Here is a 15,969-nt window from a genome sequence, read left to right on the forward strand (position 1 = left end):
TGCTATCCACTAGGCCATGCTGCTTCTAGACACAAGCTAATCAGGTTAGATACAGTCCATGTTTCACAAGGGGCTCGCAGTTTTAATCCCCATTTTACAGACAAGGTCCAGAGAAGTGAAATGACTTCCCCCAGGTCACACAGCACACAAATGTTGTTGTTGTTAATGGTGTTTTTTAAGTGTTTACTGTATGTCAGGCACCATACTAAGCACTGGTGTAGATACAAGTTAATCAGGTTGGACACAGTCCCTGTCCCACATGGGGCTCACAGTCTTAATCCCCATTTTACAGATGAGGTAACTGAGGCCCAGAGAAGTTAACATGGCTTGCCCAAGGTCACCCAGCAGACAAGTGGCAAAGCTGGGATTAGAACCCAGATCCTTCTGACTCCCAGGCCCGTGCTCTATCCACTAAGCTATGTTGCTTCTCACCCTTTCCTCACCCATTCTGCTTTTCCCATCAGATCCCTTCCCAAGAACCCTGTGCCCTTGGCTGGCTGCGGCTGGTACTGTCGCTGTTCTTCACCTGTTTCATTCACATGCTCTCAGACTGCTCCAACAGTGCTTCTATGCCCCATGTTTTCTGGGGCTGCATCCCAGAATAAGCAGCATGGCATAATGAGAAGCAGCGTGGCCTAGTGGAAAGAGCCCTGGTCTGGGATTTAGAGGACCTGGGTCCTATCCCGTCTCTGCCAATTTTTCGCCATGTGACCTTAAGCAAGTCACTTCTCTTCTCTGTTCCTCAGTTCTCTCCTTCTCCTTCCTACTTAGACCGTTTCCAACAGAATTTATTTGCAACCCTTCAAAGCACTGTCCTCTGGTCCTCTGCTCCCCTCCCACACTTCCCCATCCCCACAGCCCAGGATACAGCACTCACCTCATGTCCACAAATGTTCCAAGGATTTTTAACCATAGGAGAAGCAGCGTGGCCTAGTGGATAGAGCACAGGTCTGGGAGTCAGAAGGTCCTGGGTTCTAGTCCTTACTCTGCCACTTGTCTGCTGTGTGACCTTGGGAAAATCACTTCACTTCTCTGGGCTTCAGTTGCCTCATCTGTAAAATGGGGATTAAGACTGTGAATCCCAGGTGGGACACGGACCGTGTCTAACCTGAGTAGCTTGCATCTCCCCCAGAGCTTAAAACAGTGTCTGGCACATAGTAAGTGCTTAACAAGTACCACAGTAATCATCATCATCATCACTTTCCTGTGTGGCCTTGGACAACTCAACTAACTTTGCTTTTCTGGGCCTCACTTCCCTCACCTGTAAAATGGGAATGAATAATAATAATATTGATATTTGTTAAGCACTTACTATGTGCCAGACACAGTACTAAGCAGTGGGGTAGATGCAAGGTAATTGGGTTGAACGAAGTCCCCGTCCCGCACTGGACTCACAGTCTTAATCCACATTTTCCAGATGAGGTAACTGAGGCCCAGAGAAGTGAAATGACTTGCCCAAGGTCAGACATCAGCCATGTGTCAGAGTCAGAATTAGAACCCAGGACCTTCTGACTCCCAGGCCTGTGCTCCATCCGCTAAAGCCATACCACTTCTCAGACTGTGAGCCCCATGTGGGACATGGACCGTGTCCACCCTGATTATCTTGTGTCTTCTCCAGTGCTCAGAAAAGTGTTTGACACATAGTAAGCGCTTAACAAATACCATTTAAGAAAAAGGCAGCATGGGGCTACAGTTAGTAGGGTTCAGAGGTGCTGGCTAGGCCTCTGGCTTGTTGGGGCCAGTTTTAGCCTGTTTTTCACTCAGCCCTCCCCTGAGTCTAAACCTGAGGAATTGGGATAAAGGGAACTGTCAGAAAAAGAGAGGGAGGTCTCTCTCCCTTTGTGATCTCTCCCTCTCTGATCTCTCTCCCTCTGTGATCTCTTCCTCTCTCCCATATGTGCGAGAGGAGAATAAGTGAACAAGGAACAACGGACAGGGTGAAAGGAGCCCAGTTCTGATGTTATTTTTTTGTTTGTTATTTTTGTTTTTTTGTTTTTATGGTCTTTAAGTGCTTACTATGTTTTAATAATAATAATAATAATAGTTGTGGTGTTTGTTAAGCGCTTACTGTGATTCAGGCACTGTTCTATGTGCTGGGGAAGATACAAGCTAGTCAGGTTGGACACAGTCCCTTTCCCACATGGGGCTCACAGTTTTCATCCCCATTTAACTGTTGAGAGAACTGAGGCCCAGAGAAATGAAGTGATGTGCCCAAGGTTACACAGCATATGAGTGGCGGAGCCGGGATTAATAAAAACAATAATTATAATTGTGGTATTTGTTAAGTGCTTACTGTGTGTCAAGCACTTGTTATAAGTGCTGGGAAAGATACAAGCTAATCGTATTGAACACAGTTCTTTTCCCACATGGGGCTTGCAGTCTTAATCATCATCAATCGTATTTATTGAGTGCTTACTATGTGCAGAGCACTGTACTAAGTGCTTGGGAAGTACAAATTGGCAACATATAGAGACAGTCCCTACCCAAAGTCTTAATCCCTATTTTACAGATGAGGAAACTGTGCCCTAGAGAAGCAACTTGCCCAAGGTCTCAGCAGACAAGTGGCAGAGCCGGGATTAGAACCCCGATCCTTCTGACTCCCAGGCTCATGCTCTTTCCACTAGGCAACACTGCTTCTCCTGTGGATAAAAAAAAATCCTCGGAACGGTCTAGGCCGCGGGGAAAGTGCTGTATCCTGGGGTGTGTGGAAAGGGTGTGTGCAAGGGAAGGGAGCAGGGAACTGAGGAGTGGGTTTTGATGGGATGTTGTTTGAAGCCATGCCTCACTCAGAAGAATTGAGCTTGTTTTTCTGTTCACCCAAAATCATGGCTTTTTTTTGTTTGTTTGTTTTATAGTCTTTGTTAAACACTTACTATGTGCCAGGCACTGTTCTAAGAGCTGGGGTAGATACAAAGTAATCGGACTGGGAAGTCTGTGTCCCAAATGGGGCTCACAGTCTTAATTCCCATTTTATAGATGAGGGAACTGAGGCCCAGAGAAGTGAAGTGACTTGCCCAAGGTCACACAGCAGACAAATGGCAGAGTTGGGATGAGAACCCAGGTCCTTCTGACTCCTAGGCTTGTGCTCTATCCAGTAGAGCACGTTGCTTCTCAACAAATATTGTACTCTCTCAAGCACTTTCAGTGCTCTGTAGAAAGTAAGCACTCAGTAAATAGGATTGATTGATTGACTCACTGTTAGGGTAGGAAGTGTCCCGGAAAAGGCATTTAGCTCCTCCTTGTTGATTGATTGATTAAGAATCATTTTTTATGGTATTGGTTAAGCAGTTACTATGTGTCAAACATTGTTCTAAGTACTGGGGTAGATACAAGTTAATTAGATCATTCTCAGCCCCTGTCCTGCATGGGGCTCACAATCAACCAATCAATCAATCGTATTTATTGAGCACTTTCTGTGTGCAGAGCACTGTACTAAGCGCTTGGGAAGTACAAGATGGCAACATATAGAGACAGTCCCTACCCAACAGTGAGCTCACAGTCTAAGTAGGAGGGAGAACATTCATTCATTCAGTCATATTTACTGAGCACTTGTGTGCAGAGCACTGAACTAAGCACTTGGGAGCAAATGATATAACAATAATGAACTTAATGTCTACAGGACAAGTTTACATCCTAGAGGATGAGTTTACAGGTATTTAATCCCCATTTTACAGTTGAGGAACTGAGGTACTGTGAAGTTAGGTGGCTCGACTGAGGTCACACAGCTAGCAATTGGCAGAGCTGGGGTTAGAACCCAGGTCCTCTGACTTCCGGGCCCATGCTCTTTCTACTGCTTCTCTGAGGACTGTGGTACTCAGAATCCACATTAAGTTCTCAAACAAAAAAACAAAAAGTCTCCTGGAGAAATCTTTCAACAGCCACTTTTCCTGCAGCTCTGTGGGAAGTAAAGATCCAAGTCCCATTCACTGGTGATCGTACTCCGAAAGTCAAGAAGTTGGTCTTTCATAATGCAAGGGTTAGACTCTATTTCTGGCAAATGCTAGCTGGATGCCAGTTTATAGTTTGATTTAGGCTACAGGAGGTCAGGAGGTAGATGAGGCAGCATGGCTTGGTAGAAGGAGCATGGGACTCGGGGTCGGAAGTCCTGGTTTCGAGTCCCAGATCTGCCATTGGCCTATTTTGGCAAGTCACTTAACCTCTCTGGGCTTCAGTTTCCTCATCTTTCAAATGGGAATAATATTGATTGCGAGCCCTGTGTGGGACAGGGATTGTGTGTCCGTTCTTAGAACCTTGTATCAATCAATCAAATGTATCTATTGAGCTCTTACAGTGTGCAGAGCACTGTACTAAGCGCTCGGAAGAGCACAGTATAAAAGAGTTGGTAGACACGTTTCCTGCCCACATCTGGCCCAGTATTAATAAATGACATAGTTGTAATTATTTTCTAATAGAATAGATCAATCAATCATATTTATTGAGTTACTGTATGCAGAGCACTGTACTAAGTGCTAGGGAGGGCATAGTATAACAGAGTTGGCAGAAACATTCCCTGCCCACAACGGGCTGGCACTGAGGCCTGAGCCAAAGAAAGTCAGGACCACACTAAATTGCAGTCAACTACAATTTAGAGAGCTTCCCCCTTCCCCCAAAGCATTAGATTTGGAGTCCCAAGAGGCTCGAATTGGGTAAGAATTTGTGTGAGATTTCTCAGAAAATCAGAGTTACTCTAGGGGAGTAGGTTTGCTTGTGGTGACATCTTGTCAGATCAGTTGATGCAAACCAATCAAAGCAGGTGGAAATCCTGAAATCATGGTGGTGCCAGTGGTCCTATAAAGAGATCAAACTTAGTGGACAGGGATCGTATTTACCAACTCTATTGTACTTTCCCGTATACTTAGTACAGTGCTCTACACATGGTAAGCACTCAGTAAATACCATTGATTGATTGACCCACCCCCTATGAAGGAGGTAGGCCTGAAGGCCTATATTCCTGCCAAAATCTATGAATCTGGTGAAAACACTGCTGGAGCTTGATCCCAGTAGCAGTGGCTTCAAGATGAGAAATTAGACGTTTTTCACCAGTTTAATGAAGAATATTTTGTTATCGAAATAAAAATGAAGGCATGCCCTTTATTAGGACTTTATCGGTAGAGATGATAGAGATGACTAAAAGGAAACAATGGGATGAATCGAGGCACCAGAAATGTGCATTTAATTTGTCTAATTTTCTCATTTTCTTTTGGCCTAAAGTTACTCTTTTGGAGTGAATCCCAAGGCCTGACCTTCTACTCTGAGACAGGAGGTAATCTGTGAACCAGAAAATTTATTTTGGGGGTCTAAAATGATCATTTCTGAAGATGTTGGAAAGCTGTATCATGTGACTTCATTCAGGCTTCTGAAAGAGAACTTGGGCACCAGCTAAGTTTTGAAATGAGGCAAAGACTCAATTACCTCAAAGACTCAGGCAACTGTTCTGCACACTTTCCCTAAAGAGATTACCATTGTAATCCCAAATATTATACTACCCATGCTATCTTAGTTTTGAGCTTATCAGATCCAACATTGTGCATGTAATCTCCCAACAGCATTATTCAGTGTTTACATAAGCTGGTGGACTTTTTACCCAGCACATACTAAATGCTGGGGTAGCTACAAGATAATCAGGACAGACACTGTCCCTGTCCCACAAGGAGCTCAAAGTCTACTCAAGATGGATAACAGGTGATGAATCCTCATTCTCCAGATGAGGCAATGGAGGCAATGAAAAGTGAAGCGACTTGCCGCAGGTCACACAGCAGGCAAGAGGAAGAGCCGGGATTAGGATCTAATCCCTCCAACTCCCGGACCTATGGTCTATCTACTAGGCCATACTGCTTCCCAAGTGCTTCTTGGTACCATATCCAGCTCGAGTTTGGCCTCGCATTCTTTCTGACCCTTAAATCACTGTTTCCTGTGTTTATAAATCCCGCATCCTTTATTTTTAATCTGTACTTTTATTTCCCCTAAATTCACCCCCGGCACTTGTCTCTGTCGAACATCATCAGACACTGTGCCTAGTGGAGTCTGCCAAAGCTCTTTGACATTTAGGATGTCATTCTTGCTACAGTCTCATCCATACCCATAGCAGATCTGGGAATTGAGGAAGGGAATGACTTTTCACGCTTCATAGCATCTTTGGAGCTCCCAGGGGTGGTTAATTCTTCGCTGACTCAACCATGTGGCTGGGGGACCTTGTTTGTGCAGGATGGCTCACTACAGCATATGCTCGATGCAAGAGGGCCAATCCGTTGATACTCATGTTCTACACCCACCCTCACAATCATTTATGTGTTTGTAAAATGAGAATTAGCGGTGTGTCCAGGATGACTTGCTGAAAGCTAGCCCCTAGTAGAAATATTTTGTTTAAGAAGGGCAGTGGATAATGGTGGGCTGTGTCTGAAATTTCAAGTGGGAGAGCTGAAATCCATCCATCCATCCATCCATCCCATTAAGACCGTGAGCCCTATGTGTGACAGGGACTGTGTTCAACCCAATTATTTTGTATCTACCCCAGTGCTCAGTACAGTGCTTGAAACGTAGTAACCCACTTGCCTGCTGTGTGACCTTGAACAAGGCACTTAGCTTCTCTGGGCCTCAGTTACCTCATTCATTCATTGTCAGTCGTACTTAATGAGCGCTTACTTTGTGCAGAGAACTGTACTAAGCACTTGGGAAGTACAAATCGGCAACATATAGACACGGTCCCTACCTAACAATGGGCTCACAGTCTAGAAGCGGGGAGACAGACAAAAAACCAAACAAGTAGGTAGGTGTCAATGCCATCAGAATAAATAGAATTATAGCTATATACACATCATTAATAAAATACAGTAAATATGTACAAATAAAATAGAGTAATAAATATGTACAAATATATACAAGTGCTGTGGGGAGGGCAATGGGGCAGGGCAGAAGGAGGAAGGGAGGGTAATGGGGAGGGGAGGAGGAGGAGAGGAAAAAAAGGGGGGGGGCTCAGTCATGGAGGAAGAGAGCTAGTTTGGTGGATGTGTGGAGGGAGTGCATTCCAGGCCAGAGGAAGGACGTGGGTCAGGGGTCGACAGCGGGACAGGCAAGAACGAGGCACAGTGAGGAGGTTAGCGGCAGAGGAGCCGAGTGTGTGGGTTGGGCTGTAGAAGGAGAGAAGGGGGGTGAGGTAGGAGGGGGTGAGGTGATGGAGAGCCTTGAAGCCGAGGGTGAGGAGTTTTTGCTTGATTCGAAGGTTGACAGGCAACCACTGGAGATTTTTGAGGAGGGGAGTGAAATTCCCAGAGCGTTTCTGTACAAAGATAATCCAGGCGACAGAGTGAAGTATAGTCTGAAGCAGGAGAAACAGGAGGATGGGAGATCAGAAAGGAGGCTGATGCTCCTGTAAAATGTAAGACTTGTGAGCCCCACGTGGGACAGGGACTGTGTCCGACCAATTTGCTCATATTCACCCCAACTTAGTACAGTGCTTGGCACACCGTAAGCACTTAACAAATACCGGAAGTATCATTATTACTAAGTACTTAACAGGTATCACAATTATTATTATTATCATTGTCATCATTATTATTATCATTATCCATCCTTCCATTTTATTTTCTGATAGTATTTACTAAGCACTTACTATGTTCCAGACTCTGTACTAAGTGCTGGGGTTGTTACAAGTTGGACACAGTCCCTGTCCCACATGGGGATCACGGTCTTAATCCTTATTTTACTGATGAGAGAACTGAGGCACAGAGAAGTCAAGCGATTTGTCCAAGGTCACACAGTAGACAAGTGGCTGAGCCATCCACCCATATCCATCCATCCATTCATGCATGCATGCATTCATTAATTTACTCATTCACTCATTCAATTGTATTATTGAGCACTTATTGTGTGCAAATAATAATAATAATGATGGTATTTGTTAAGCGCTTACTATGTGCGAAGCACTGTTCTATGTGCTGGGGGGAATACAAGGTGATCAGGTTGTCCCACGTGGGGCTCACAGTCTTAATCCCCATTTTACAGGTGAGGTAACTGAGGCACAGAGAAGTTAAGTGGCTTGCCCAAGGTCACACAGCTGACAAGTGGCAGAGCTGGGATTCAAACCCATGACCTCTGACTCCCAAGCACACGCTCTTTCGACTGAGCCACGCTGCTTGAACTGTACAATGTACTAGGAAGAGTACAATACAACAACAAACAAACACATTACCTGCCCACAACGAGCTCATGTCTAGAGGGGGAGAATCCATCCATCCATCCATTCACTTCCATCCACCCATCCATTGAAAAAGCACCTATTATTTGTTCTTGTGGGGTCCAAGAGGAGAGTTACAGTACTTGAGAGTTACAATGACATAGATGGCTTAGTTCCTGATCGTAATCTCTTGGAGAGAAAAGTCAGATCTCTAAATTGAATGGAACAAATAGGCAGACTTTGGTGCCTGAGTGAATTAGACTGTAAGCTTGCCTCTAGATTGCAAACTCACCTCTAGTCTAACTTATTCTGGGCAGGGAACGAGTCTTCTGATTCTATTGCATTATACTTCTCCAAGTGCTTAGGACTGTGCTCTGCTCGTAGTAAATGCTCAATAAGTACCATTGATCGAATAAACTATAAGCTCATTATGGTCAGGGAACGTGTCTGCTAATTCTTTTGTACTCTCCCAAGTGCTTAGTACAGTGCTCTGTCCATAGTAAGTGCTCAGTAAACTACTATTGATTGATTGATTAACAATGTCCCATTCCTGAAGCCCCAAAGTCTTGGGAGCACCTCCCCATAAGCCAGTCCCTCATTGGGTCAGACCTCCCTGCCCTTTGAGGTTTCGATTATGTTCTCCTGAGGTGCACTTCCAGAGGGTCGACAAGGAGCTTTGTGGGAGTGAGGCTACCACTCCTCCACTCTACCACTCTACCACCTCTCCAAGGCCCTAGGCTACCTTGGTCCTCACCGGCTCTAGGAGAAGCAAGGCCTTCCTAGGGTGGAGACCAGGGACAGGAAGTGGCAGAGAACCACACTATCACATCCACTCTAATCATTCTCTGGACGACATGGAACTTTAACCTCACGGCCCCTTTTTTTGTGTTTTTTTTTTTAGTGGCATTTGTTACGGGCCTACTATGTGCCAGGTACTTTACTTTACAGCCCCATTTTTAAAATTGTATTTGTTGAGTGATTACTCTGTACCAGGCACTTTCCCTGCCCCCTTTTTTTAGTGGTATTTGTTAAACGTTTATTATGTGCCAGGCACTGTTCTAAGCGCTGGGGTAGATACAAGCTAATCAGGTAGGACACAGTCTCTGTCCCACATAGGGCTCTTAATCTTAAAAAGAAGCAGCATGGCTTAGTGGAAGGAACACGGGCTTGGGAGTCAGAGGTCATAGGTTCTAATCCTGGCTCTGCCACTTAGCTCTGTGACTTTGGGCAAGTCACTTCACTTCTCTATGCCTCAGTTATCTCCTCTGTAAAATGGGGATGAAGACGGTGAGCCTCAAGTGGAACAACCTGATTACTTTGTATCTGCCCAAGCACTAAGAACAATCCTTGGCACATACAATCATTCATCCTATCCTGACTGGATTACTTCATCAGCATCATTTCTGACCTCCCACCCTCCTGTCTCTCCCCACTCCAGTCTATATTTCACTTTGCTGACCGCAGAAACGTTCTGGGCAGGTCACCCCCTCCTCCTCAAAAATCTCCAGTTGTTGCCTATCAACCTCCATATCAAGCAAAAACTCCTCACTATTGTCTTCAAAGGTCTCCATCACCTTGCCCCTTCTTACCTCACCTCTCTTCTCTCCTTCTACATCCCAGCCCGCACATTCTGCTCGTCTCACGCTAACCTTCTCTTAGTGCCTCGTTCTTGTCTGTCCTGCCGTCAACTCCTGGCCTAGGTCCTACCTCTGGCCTGGAATGCCCGCCCTCCTCACATCTGCCAAACAATCACACTTCCACCCTTCAAAGCTCTACTGAAGGCTCACCTCCTCCAAGAGGCCTTCCCAGACTAAGCCACCCTTTTCCTAAGCTCCTCCTCCCTTCCCCATCACCCCGACTCCCTCTCTTTGCTCTAGCCCCTCTCCCCACCCCACAGCACTTGTGTATATATGTACATTTCTATAATTCTATTTATATTAATGCCCATTTACTTGTTTTGATGTGTACATATCTGTAATTCTATGTATTTATATTGATGCTATTGATGCCTGTTTACTTGTTTCGATGTCTGCCTCCCCACCTTCTAGACTGAAGGCCAGTTATAGGCAGGGATTGTCTCTATCGCTGAATTGTACTTTCCAAGCGCTTAGTACAGTGCTCTGCAAGTAAGCAAGAAAGCGCGTGGCTCAGTGGAAAGAGCATGGGCTTGGGAGTCAGAGGTTGTGGGTTCTAATCCTGTCTCCACCACTTGTCAGCTGTGTGACTTTGGGCAAGTCAGTTAACTTCTCTGTGCCTGAGTTCCCTCATCTGTAAAATGGGGATTAAGACTGTGAGCCCCACATGGGACAACCTGATCACCTTGTATCCCTCTCCAGTGCTTAGAACAGTGCTTGGCACATATTAAGCGCTTAACAAATACCATTATTATTAATAAATACAATTGAATGAATGAAGTACTTAACAAATACCATAATTATAATACTAATTATCATTAATCATCCCCATTTTACAGGTGAGGCAATTGAGTCCCAGAGAAGGGAAGTGATTTACCGAAGGTCAAACAGCAGAGCCGGGATTATAATATAATAATGATGGTATTTGTTAAGCGCTTACTATGTGCCAAGCACTGTTCTAAGCACTGAGGGAGGTACAAAGTGATCAGGTTGTCCCACGTGGAACTCACAGTCTTAATCCCCATTTTACAGATGAGGTAATTGAGGCACAGAGAAGTTAAATGACTTGCCCAAAGTCACACAGCAAAGTGGCAGAGCTGGGATTAGAACCCATGACTTCTGACTCCCAAGCCCATGCTCTTTCCCCTGAGCCACGCTGTTTCTCAACGTGGCTTAGAACCCAGGTCCTTTTGACTCCCAGGCCTGGGGTCTCTCCACTAGACTACACTGCTTCTTGGATAGGCAAGCACAAAGAGGGCTCAAAGGTCAGTCCTACTAAACTCCCTCTTTCCTCTGCAGGCCCGAGGTTCCACAGGAGGGAGAAGAAGGAATGACCCAGCTTCTCAAGAAGACCACGACAAACCTTATGTCTGTGACAGTAAGTACAGGGGTTCTCTCCCTCCCTTATCCCCACTGTTTTATCCCAGAACCCCCTTGGCTGTTAGCCTGACCTGATTAGACTTCCTCGTCACCTCAGATTTAGCGAGCTTCCCCCCAAGCTTTCCTTGTCTTTTGCTGCTGCTGTCACCACCATCTCTGCTCCCATCCGTGAATGAGAGGAAGCCATAAAGGAAAAGCCTTTTCCTCAGCAGGCTTCTCGCTGTCTTGGACTCTGGTGTCGCTCATCTCTTCAGCGGGCTGTCCCTCACGACTCTCTCTCTTTCGCTTCACCCCTTTCTCTCGTCTCCCCCAAGATTCACCATCTCTCTCCGTTTCAGATAGTTATAAACAAAACACAACTCAAAAACCTCCATCATCAATCGTATTAATTGAGCGCTTACTATGTGCAGAGCACTGTACTAAGCGCTTGGGAAGTACAAATTGGCAACATAGAGAGACACTACTTTGCTCTTGTTGAATCGGTCCCTTCGTTTCCCTCTGATTCTGTCTCCCTTTCCTTTCTCCCCAACAGAGCAAAAGGACTGACCCCTTTCAGAGACAGGATTTTAGCTCGGCCTTGATTCTGTCTTTCTTTCTCTCTCTCACTTTGGTGAAGCTTTTTTTAATTCTTTTCAAGAGCGATTGACTCTCCCAGTCAGACTCCAGAGACCAGTAGGGGCAGTAGGCTAGTTAAGTAGAAGGAGAGGGCCAGAGGGTTATTTCTGAAGAGTTGAAAAGCCACAGTCTCTTGCAGAGGCATTATCAGAGGAAGGGAGAGCAATATCATTCCACCCACGGTTCCTCTGAGTCCTTCCCTTCCTCTCCACATAAATGGCCACCCCTCAGCCCCTGGTTGAGCTCTGTATCATGTCATGGCTAGTGATTAGAGTTGCTTCTTTGTAGTATTCTCAACCTCTGGCATCTCTCCCCACTTCAAACTGATACTACACGCCTCTGAGTGGATCATCTTCTAGAAGAGGCACGTAGCACTCATCTCTCCACACCTCCATCGACTTTTCCATGCCCTTCTGCGTCAAACAAAAGCACCTCGAGGTCAACTTCAAGATGCCCCTCTAGTCAATCAGTGTCGTTTATTGAGTGCTTGCTGTGTACGGAGCACTGCACTAAGCACTTGGGGACATACGGCGGATTGGTAGATGTGATCCCTGCCCGTGAGGGAAGCGGCATGGCATAGTGGATAGAGCACAGGCCTGGGAGTCAGAAGGGCATGGGTTCTAATCCTGGCTCTGACACTTGTCTGCTGTGTGACTTTGGGCAAATCACTTCACTTCTCTGGGCTTCAGTTACCTCATCTGTAAAATGGGGATTGAGACGGGGAGCCCCAAGTGGAACAGGGACAATATCCAACCCAAATTGCTCATATCCACCCCAGCACTTAGTACAGTGCCTGGCACACAGTAAGAGCTTAACAAATACCACAGTTATTATTATTATTATTAATAATAATAATTTACCCTACCTTAATCTGTCCCTTTTACCTGCTACTCCCCAGCTCTTTGTTTTTCCAAAATTAAACTTCTACCAGGAGAAGCAGCATGGCTCAGTGGAAAAAGCACAGGCTTTGGAGTCAGAGGTCATGGGTTCAAATCCCGGCTCCACCAACTGTCAGCTGTGTGACTTTGGGCAAATCACTTAACTTCTCTGTGCCTCATTTACGTCATCTGTAAAATGGGGATTAAAACTGTGAGCCCCCCGTGGGACAACCTGATAATAATAATAATAATAATAATAGTAACGGTATTTGTTAAGTGCTTACTCTGTGCAAAGCACTGTTCTAAGCGCTGGGGGGTATACAAGGTGATCAGGTTGTCACACGTGGGGCTCACAGTCTTTATCCCCATTTTACAGACGAGGTAACTGAAGCTCAGAGAAGTTAAGTGCCTTGCCCAAGGTCACACAGCTGACAAGTGGAGGAGTCGGGATTCGAACCCATGGCCTCTGACTCCCAAGCTTTTGTTCTTTACACTGAGCCACGCTACTTCTCCTCCCCAGCACTTAGAACAGTGCTTTGCACATAGTAAGCGCTTAACAAATACCATCATTGTTATTATTATATTATTATCTGGCTCTTGACTCTTCCACCTGCATCCCATCACTCATGCTATTCCCCAGTTTTGAAACTTCTGCTCCAATCCAACAGACTCCCCACAAGTTCAAAGTCCTTCGGGAATCCCACCTCCTCCAGCAGGCCTTTCCAGATTAATTCCCATCCTCCTTTGTTATAATAATAGTAATAATAATTATAATAATAATTATAATAATAATGGCATTTATTAAGCACTTACTATGTGCAAAGCACTGTTCTAAGCGCTGGGGAGATTGCAAGCTGATCAGGCTGTCCCACGGGGGGCTCACAGTCTTCACCCCCATTTTACAGATGAGGTAACTGAGGCACAGAGAAGTGAAGTGACTTGCCCAAAGTCACCCAGCTGACAATTGGCGGAGCCGGAATTTGAACCCTTGACCTCTGACTCCAAAGCCCGGGCTCTTTCCACTGAGCCACGCTGCTTCTCTAAACCTATAACATATAAACATATGAATTTATTTATTCCCTATGTAGAAGCCTAGTGGATAAAACACTGGATGTCAGAAGGACTTGTGTTCTAATCCTGGCTTTGCCACTTGTCCACTGTGTGACCTTGGGCAAGTCACTTCACTAACCTTCAGTTACTTCATCTGTAAAACGGAGAGTAAGACTGTGAGGCCCTTTTGGGACATGGACTGTATCCAGCCTCATTAAGTTATAGCTACTCCAGTGCCTGGCACATAGTAAGCACCTAACAAATACCATTATAAAAATACCCTTCCTCGGCACCTAGGTGTATGCTTTAATTAAATTGTATATGTGATGAAGGGCATGGCCTAGTGGAAAGAATGTGGGCCTGGGAGACAGAGGACCTGGGTTCTAATTCCGGCTCTGCCAATTGCTTGCTGTGAGACCTTGGGCAAATCACTTCACTTCTCTGGGCCTCAGTTCTCCCGTTTTCCCTCCGACTTTGACTGTGAGCCCCATGTGGGACAGGGACTGTGTCCAATCTAATTAACTGGTTCCCACCCCAGCACTTAGAACAGTGCTTGACATATGGTAAGTGCTTAACAATTACCAATAAAAAATAATTTGATTGCTCTGTAGACAGTTGATGTGGGTCTGCCCCATCAGACTGGAAGTTCCTCATGTGCAGGGAATGTGTCAGTTCTCAATTTTGTATTTCCCAAAGACTTAGAGCAGTGCATTTTACACCCAGTGACCCTCAAAGATAACTGGTGCATCCTAAGCACTTACTAAGCACTGTACTAAACCTTGGGATAGATACAAGCTAAGTAGGAAGGAAAGCAGGTCTTCAAACCCCATTTTGCAGATGAAGGAACTGAGGCACAGACAACTTAAATGACTTGCCCAACCTTACACAACAGACAAGTGGTGGAGCAGGGATTAGAACCCAGAACTTCTGACTCATGGGCCCGTGCTGCTCTTTCCACTAGGCTTTGCTTCTGCTCGGTAAATGCTGCTGCTGCTGCTGCTGCTGCTACTACTACTACTACTATTACTTTTGCTGATACTTCTGCAACTACCAGTGGGAAAAGAGGAAAGGAGGGCTTAGTCAGGGAGGGCCTCTTGGAGGAGATGTGACTGCAGTAAGGCTTTGAAGATGGGGAGAGTGATCGTCTGACAGATACAGAGAAAGAGGGCATTCCAGGCCAGAGGCAGGACATGGATGAGAGGTTGGCGGCGAGATAGATGAGATCGAGGTACAGCGATTAGATTTGCATTAGAGGAGCACAGTGTGCTGGCTGGATTGTAGTAGGAGAGCAGAGTGGTGAAGTGGGAGCGGGCAAGGGGATTGACTTTAAAACCTATGGTGACGAGTTTTTATTTGATGCAGAGGTAGATGGGGAATCACTAGAGTTTCCTGAGGGGTGGGGAGACATGGACAGAACTGTTTTGTAGAACAATGATCCAGGCAACAGAGTGAGGTTTGGACTGGAGTGGGGAGAGCCAGGAGGCAGGGAGGTCAGCAAGGAAGCTGCTGCGGGAATCAAGGTGGACTAGAATAAGGGATTGTATTAATGAGTCTGTGGTTCAGATGGAAAGGAAATGTACAGATTTTAACAATGTCGTGAAGGTTGAACTGACAGGATTTGGTGACATTGAATATGTGGGTTGAATGAGAAAGATGAATATGTGGGTTGAATGAGAGAGATGAGTTGAGGATAACGCTAAGGGTATGGGCTTGTCGAGACAGGGAAAATGGTAGTGTTGTCTACAGTGTTGGGAAAGTCAAGGGGAAGACAGAGTTTGGGTGGGGCAAAAAGTCCTGTTTTGGATATGTTAAGTTTGAGGTGTTGGTGGGACATCCCAGTAGAGGTGTCCTGAAGGAGGAAGGAAATACGAGCCTCCAGAGAGGGTGAGAGGGCTGGAGATGTAGACTTGGGTAGGATTAGATGACACCTTGGCAAGGAAACAGGTCAAAGTAGTGATTGTCCCTCCCCTTCAGTTCCCTTCCCTCCCATCCCCAGATCTCCTTTTTTATGGTATTCATTAAGTGCTTACTATGTGCCAGACACTGTACTAAGCGCTGGGGTAGATAAGCAGCATGGCTTATTGGAAAGAGCATGGGCTTGGGAGTCAGAGGTCATGGATTCCAATCCCGGCTCTGTCATGGATTCTAATCCCGGCTCTGCCACTTGTCAGCTGTGTGATTTTGGGCAAGTCACTTAACTTCTCTGTGCCTCAGTTACCTCATCTCTAAAATGGGGATC

The 15,969-nt window shown here is 45.7% G+C and overlaps 1 protein-coding gene across 1 annotated transcript in view; it reads left to right on the plus strand.

Annotated features, from left to right (window-relative positions):
• The window catches only part of DPF3 (double PHD fingers 3), a 199,708-nt gene that overhangs the window by 51,917 nt on the left and 131,822 nt on the right, over window positions 1-15,969 (plus strand). Inside the window, exon 7 of the mRNA XM_038765589.1 lies at window positions 11,107-11,185. Coding sequence (XP_038621517.1) covers window positions 11,107-11,185 — 79 coding nt within the window. The remainder of the gene's footprint in view (window positions 1-11,106; window positions 11,186-15,969) is intronic.

The sequence above is a fragment of the Tachyglossus aculeatus genome, chromosome 23, assembly GCF_015852505.1.
Source record: "Tachyglossus aculeatus isolate mTacAcu1 chromosome 23, mTacAcu1.pri, whole genome shotgun sequence".
Lineage (NCBI taxonomy): Eukaryota > Metazoa > Chordata > Mammalia > Monotremata > Tachyglossidae > Tachyglossus > Tachyglossus aculeatus.